This window comes from Sinocyclocheilus anshuiensis, unplaced genomic scaffold (assembly GCF_001515605.1).
Source record: "Sinocyclocheilus anshuiensis isolate Anshui unplaced genomic scaffold, SAMN03320099.WGS_v1.1 scaffold709, whole genome shotgun sequence".
Classification (NCBI taxonomy): Eukaryota; Metazoa; Chordata; class Actinopteri; order Cypriniformes; family Cyprinidae; genus Sinocyclocheilus; species Sinocyclocheilus anshuiensis.
In genome coordinates, this window is record NW_015540926.1 from 1,363,844 (window position 1) to 1,371,171 (window position 7,328).

At 33.8% G+C, this 7,328-nt stretch overlaps 1 protein-coding gene across 1 annotated transcript in view; it reads left to right on the forward strand.

Moving 5' to 3' along the window:
- The first annotated feature begins 2,193 nt into the window (after nucleotides 1–2,193).
- LOC107689367 (G patch domain-containing protein 11-like) overlaps nucleotides 2,194–7,328 on the forward strand; it is a 6,304-nt gene continuing 1,169 nt past the window's right edge. The window contains exons 1-7 of the mRNA XM_016487327.1: nucleotides 2,194–2,243; nucleotides 2,628–2,854; nucleotides 2,960–3,001; nucleotides 5,178–5,187; nucleotides 6,185–6,221; nucleotides 6,377–6,439; nucleotides 6,538–6,654. Of these exons, the coding sequence (XP_016342813.1) occupies nucleotides 2,194–2,243; nucleotides 2,628–2,854; nucleotides 2,960–3,001; nucleotides 5,178–5,187; nucleotides 6,185–6,221; nucleotides 6,377–6,439; nucleotides 6,538–6,654 (546 nt within the window). The remainder of the gene's footprint in view (nucleotides 2,244–2,627; nucleotides 2,855–2,959; nucleotides 3,002–5,177; nucleotides 5,188–6,184; nucleotides 6,222–6,376; nucleotides 6,440–6,537; nucleotides 6,655–7,328) is intronic.

A 7,328-nucleotide genomic window follows, 5' to 3' on the forward strand; every position in this document is an offset into this window, starting at 1 on the left:
GAGAGTCTAAACAGCTGATAAAAACATCACAATAATCCACAAGTAATCCACAGCACTCCAGTCCATCAGTTAACATCTGGAGAAGACAAAAGCTGAAACTAATCCATCATTAAGGCATTTTTAACTTCAAACCATTATTTCCTGCTAAAATCTGAGTCCATAATCCATAATAATGCTTCCTCCAGTGAAAAAGTGTTCTGTTCTGAATCAGGAGAGAAATCTGCACAGATCAAGCAGCGTTTAAACAGCTCTGAACAAATATGTGGCTGGATTTTGATGTAAGAGACAACAGGAGATGCACTTTTTCACTGGAGGAAGCGTTATTATGGATTATGTCCATAATCCATAATAATGCTTCCTCCAGTGAAAAAGTGTTCTGGTCTGAATCAGGAGAGAAAGCTGCACAGATCAAGCACAATTTAAACCGCTCTAAACAACATATGTGACCCTGGAGCACAAAAGCAGTGTTAAGTCGCTGGGGTATATTTGTAGCAATAGCCAAAAATACATTGTATGGGTCAAAATTATAGATTTTTCTTTTATGCCAAAAATCATTAGGATATTAAGTAAAGATCATGTTCCATGAAGATATTTTGTAAATTTCCTACCGTAAATATATCAAAACTTAATTTTTAGATAGTAATAATGCATTGCTAAGAAGATAATTTAATAGAATAGTTGTATCTCGGCCAAATATTGTCCTATCCTAACGAACCACACGTAAATGGAAAGATTATTTATTCAGCTTTCAGATGATTTATAAATCTCAATGTCAAAAAATTGAACCTTATGGCTGGTTTTGTGGTCCCGGGTCATATATGTGGGTGATTTTGATGTGAGAGACAACAGGAGATGGACTTTTTCACTGAAGGAAATATTATTATGGAATATGGACTATTTTGGCCAGAAGTGAAGTTAAAACGTCTTAAAGCTGGATTAGTTTCAGCTTTTGACTCATCCTAATCTTGGACGGCCTGAAGGTGAGCACATTTTCAGCCAATTTTAAGTTTTTGGCTGAACTGTATTTGGATATACTGGTAGATTAGCATCTGAACAGGTTGTTTTTCCTCACTGCATTTAACTTTATTTGCACATTATTTTTTTCCTTTAATTATGATGAAATGTGTGCCATTTGAGGCATTATGCAATTATATGTAATTTTTTTTGGGCTGTTGTGCCCTTAGCATTTTAATCTGGTCTTTTGATTAGACTGTGTGTCTGTTGCATTACCAGCTGTGAATGTGAGCTTCAGCTGGTTTTATTCAACAAATCTATTTAACACATGCACTTCTGCTATTGTTTCATGTTTCAGTGTAATAAAGAAAGCATGAAAGATTTAGAAAGCGAGATTTAGATCAGTGAGATTTAAAGATTTCTTTTAAACGAAACTATACTTTGCAGATGTCCCACTGTCATCTGATCCTAAATGAAATCGTTGTTAAACTGATCAAATCTATTGCTAATCTATTTAATAAAGAACGATGCAAGAATGGGAAGAATTGGTTTCTCTAATAGAGACCTAAATTCTCTTACGCTGCATGTGGAAGAAAAAAAATCTTGTTTATATAATGAATACTGCTGCTTCAGGTAATTCTCTGTAGAGCAATATGACAATCTTATATTAATAAGATTATGTATTAAATATTATATTGGATATAAGTTGTTGTGGAAGTTTACAAAGCCAATGTATTGTTATACAGTCATTAGAATAAATAAATGCAAATACCTACCTTGTGAAAATGTACAATAGTTATTTTTCTTGAAAATAAAGTTATATTTATTCAAACAAGGACTTTGTCTTTTCTTTAATGTGTTGCATTGTAAACAAACAGCATATATTATTGTTATCACTGCTAAAAACATCCCAGTCTTTGATTAAATAATATAAAAACTATAGAAATATTATTGGAATACATTTGTAATAGAGTATATAAGTTATTGCAATTAAATGATTCATTTTTAAATTTTGTTTTCATATTAAGAGACTCTCTCCATCATCTAAAGTTGGTTGACTATTAAAATAGGAAGTCTTATTTAAAAAATTAAAGAAAGTACAAATATTTCTGAGTTACTAAAAGCTATTAGTGTATTTAAACTTAATATTGAATACCCTAATAATTACACACATATATATATATATATATATATATATATTATACTTTACTCTTTCTCAGTCTTTCATTAATTACACAAATGGCTGATGAAGAAGATGATTGCATGTCTGACGCTTTCCTGAACCAAATGTGAGTTTAATGTAATAACATCATGTCACTGTCAGAGTGAGTGGTGTTTGCTGTGCATTAGAGATAAATATGTGTATTTATGAGAAAACACATTTTACATGTTTTTAAATGAGTGGATGATGTACTTTAGGTACCTCAGATCATTCATTCTTACTGAATTAAACAAAACTGCTAAGAAATTTACCAAATATCTTCATGGAACATGATCTTTACTTAATATCCTAATGATTCTTGGCATAAAAGAAAAATTTATAATTTTGACCCATACAATGTATTTTTGGCTATTGCTACAAATATACCCCAGCGACTTCTGACTGGTTTTGTGCTGCAGGGTCACATATGTTGGTTTGTTGAATTGTTTTGATGCTCTTCACACATTATCAGCCCAGATGTTCGGCCTGGCATCCCGATGGTGAAGCGTGTGAAGGAAGCCATGAAAAAAGAGGCTCTTCAGAAAGAGAAAAACACACAGAACCGGCAGAAGAGCTTCAAAGAGCAGGAGCGAGAGAGTCGGGAGGCCGCGCTGCAGAGCTCCTTAAGCAGCCAAAATAAAGGCTTTGCGTTACTGCAGAAGATGGGATATAAAGCAGGACAAGGCCTGGGGAAAGAGGGTCAGTGATTGAGACTTTTAGATGGAATGTTTGTTTTGGAAAAAAAAAAAAATACAAAAAACATAATGTAGTTTTGTGTGCATTAAAAATGTTCTCATGCTGCAGGTGCTGGACGAGTTGAGCCGGTTCCTCTGAACATCAAAACAGGTTTGTTTGAGTTTTATTAGACATAACAAGTGACAACACATCTGCATTACGCTTCTTTGTGAAGGATAACACGATAAAGTAACAAGACTTATTTCCATTGTGGTCCTTGATATTAGAAGAAGAACATTTTCGTGACGACAGGCATTTTTGGCATACATTTCATACTAATTACAACTAGATAAAAAAGTTAGTCAAGACAAACTTTAGGTTGGCTTGAGAAAGCCTCGCCTGAAAGTTTAAAGCAGTTGTAAAAGCCTGAAGTTTGAACATTTAGATTAGGTAGATGTTGATAACATGTTGCTAGCATGATTAGCAAGTGACTAGCATGTTTCTAACATGATTAGCAAGTGACTAGCATGTCGCTAGCATGTTTCTAGCATGATTAGCATGTTGCTAGCCTGATTAGCATGTAACTAGCATGTAGCTAGCATGAATAGCAAGTTACTAGCATGTTTCTAGCATGAATAGCAAGTGAATAGCATGTCGCTAGCATGTTTCTAGCATGATTAGCATGTTGCTAGCCTGATTAGCACGTAACTAGCATGTAGCTAGCATGAATAGCAAGTTACTAGCATGTTTCTAGCCTGAATAGCAGTTACTAGCATGTTCCTAGCATGATTAACATGTTACTAGCATGTTGCAAGCATGGTTAGCAAAGTAACTAGCATGTTGCTAGCATGATTAGAAAGTTACTAGCATGTTTTTAGCATGATTAGCATGTTTCTAGCATGATTAACATGTTGCTAGCATGATTAGCATGCTACTAGCATGATGCTAGCATGATTAGCATGATTAGCATGTTACTAGCATGATTAGCATGCTACTAGCATGTTTGTGGCATGATTAGCATGTTTCTAGCATGATTAGCATGTTACTAGCATGATTAGCATGCTACTAGCATGTTTGTGGCATGATTAGCATGTTTCTAGCATGATTAGCATTTTACTAGCATGATGTTAGCATGATTAGCATGTTTCTAGCATGATTAGCATGTTACTAGCATGTTGCTAGCATGATTAGCATGCTAACAGCATGTTGTCGGTATGTTTCTAGCATGATTAGCATGTTACTAGCATGATGCTAGCATGATTAGCGTGCTACTAGCATGTTTCTAGCATGATTAGCATGTTACTAGCATGTTGCTAGCATGATTAGCATGCTAATAGCATGTTGTCGGTATGTTTCTAGCATGATTAGCATGTTACTAGCATGATGCTAGCATGATTAGCGTGCTACTAGCATGTTTCTAGCATGATTAGCATGTTACTAGCATGTTGCTAGCATGATTAGCATGCTAATAGCATGTTGTCGGTATGTTTCTAGAATGATTAGCATGTTGCTAGGATAGATAGATAGATAGATAGATAGATAGATAGATAGATAGATAGATAGATAGATAGATAGAGGAGTTTGAATGAGTTTAAATGGATTAGAAATAGTACATAGAAGGGAAGCTTAATGGAATCTAATTGGCTTCAGTGTATTTAAATTTTGACAGTTGGAGTTTGAATAGTCTTGGCTCATCTGAACATTCCGTCAATGTAAGTCTATGGGATTTTTATGATTTTTAATCTTAATTTTTTATGAAAACCATAAGTTGGATCAGTCTGAAAAGACAAAGCACACCAAGTCAGATCAGTCTGAAGAGCTGGGCTGAGTTTGGTGGTTCTGGCTTGAAAGCTCTAGGAGGAGTAGCGTTCAGACATTTAGTCTAAGAAGAAGAAGAATAAAAAGCTTAAGTAGCAGATCAGTAGGTTGGCTTTCTCAATTTAAGACAGCCCGTCTAAAAACATTCTTTTCACTCTTGTACTAAACCCTTCATGAACCATTATAGCCTTAATGTCCAAAGGCAACTTATTCCACTCCTGTGCACCAGAATACGCAAATGCCCTTTGTCCATACATAAATTAAGCTCCATAATGCTCTGTCTAGTAAAATGACCATGTCTTAATTTAACCTGCGAAAGATAAGAATTAAAATACACATCAAATCTAATGAAGAAATCTAAATTTGTTGATTTTTTTTTCACTCATATCTTGATTATAATCGATTTTCTTTTTTAAAAATGACATTTTATTTAAAAAACAAACAAAAAACGAGTAGCACTTGAATTCTTGTGATCTAACAAAGGAAAAGGGCAAATATTAACCATATATGCTGTTTATATTGATTGCAGTTGGGATGAAGTAAACATCTGCCGAGTATTTTAGCATAAAATTGTTTGATTGTGTTGAATTAAAATCCCAAAAACTAAGCATTTAAATATCATTTTACTAAGACGTTATTGGAGATATAGAGCGATGAATGATATTTATATCATTTTATGTAAGCATCTGCTGTACTGTTATTAAGATCTCATTGATTTACATTACAAGCATCAGAATATCATCACTTTTTGTCCACATAAATATCAGCATATGCACCAAATTGCATATTTTTGCTCAGTTTGAGCCTCTGAATAAAACGGATGGGTAAAAATGATCAATTTTTCTTTTATGCCAAAAATCATTAGGATATTAAGTAGAGATCATGTGCCATGAAGATATTTAGTACATTTCCTTCCGTAAATATATCAAAACTTAATTTTTGATTAGTAATATGCATTGCTAAGAACTTAATTTGGACAACTTTAAAGATGATTTTCTCCATATTTAGATTTTGCTGCTCCCTCAGATTCCAGATTTTCAAATATTGTCCGATCCTAACAAACCATACATCAATGGAAAGCTTATTTATTCAGCTTTCAGATGATGTATAAATCTCAATTTTGAAAAGTTTATTTACCCTTATGACTGGTTTTGTGCTCCAGGGTTAGTAATATGCATTGCTAAGAACTTAATTTGGACAACTTTAAGGATGATTTTCTCCATATTTAGATTTTGTTGCACCCTCAGATTCCAGATTTTCAAATATTGTCCTATCCTAACAAACCATACATCAATGGAAAGCTTATTTATTCAGCTTTCAGATGATGTATAAATCTCAATTTTGAAAAGTTTATTTACCCTTATGACTGGTTTTGTGCTCCAGGGTCACATATATACGCTATAAATGCCTGATGCGAACTTAAAACACAAATGCAACTTAAAAAAAACAAACAGATTTTTCTGACTGCTGTTTCATAAGTCAGGCTTTACGCTTCTCTGTTTCTGGATGTGGTGTTGAGTAACATGTTTATTACAGAGTGCGCAAGAGAACCGAAAGAGAAGAGCGCCAAACAGTGCGAACTTAAAACACAAATGCAACTTAAAAAAACCAAACAAACAGATTTTTCTAACTGCTGTTTCATAAGTCAGGCTTTACGCTTCTCTGTTTCTGGATGTGGTGTTGAGTAACATGTTTATTACAGAGTGCGCAAGAGAACCGAAAGAGAAGAGCGCCAAACAGGGCGACCTGAGGAACAGCCAGCGGGCCTGTGAGCAGCTCGACAGCCAGAAGGTCAGCAAGACTTTTTTTCCCTTTTATCTCTATTTTGACGATCTTTCATATCAGCAGAAATCTCTGAACCTCGTCTGCTGTTGTGATTCTTCTTTTAGGGCATCAGTGTTCCCAGAGACAGCTGGTACTGGCCTGAAGTTGTGAAAGATGAAGATGAAGAGCTTCTGGAGGAGGAAGCCAAACCAGAGGGAAGTGACGAGGAGGAGGAGCTCACAGTGAGTTTATGACACTTTCATTGCTAACAAGCTGCTTCGGAGGAGAGACGTTTGTTTTATTATTTGTCTTGCAATAACTTTGTTCACAGGCTTGAATGTTTGAGCTTGACGAATGCAATCAACACTACAATTTTTGTAAAAATGCTGTAATTTTTACTACAATAAATCATTACACATCCTTTTAGAATTCATTTTTAATTTGTATTATTTATATATATATATTATGTAATATATAGATTTTTAAGGTTTTTTAAAGAAGTCTCTTCTGCTCACCAAGACTGCATTTATTTGATCCAAAATACAGCAAAAACAGTAATATTGTGAAATATTTTTGCTGTTTAACGTAACTGTTTTCTATTTGAATATACTTTAAATGTAATTTATTCCTGTGATTTTAATGCTGAATTTTTGCATCATTACTCCTGTAACATGATCCCTCAGAAATCATTCTTACATTCTGATTAGCTGCTCAAAAAACATTTATTATTATGATTATATTATTATTATTATTATTATGTTGAAAACAACAGAGTAGAATATTTTCAGGTTTCTTTGATGAATAGAAAGTTCAGAAGAACAGCATTTATCTGAAATAACATTATCTTTTGTAACATTATAAATGTCTTTATCATCACTTTTGATCAATTTAAAGCATCCTTGTTAAATAAAAGTAT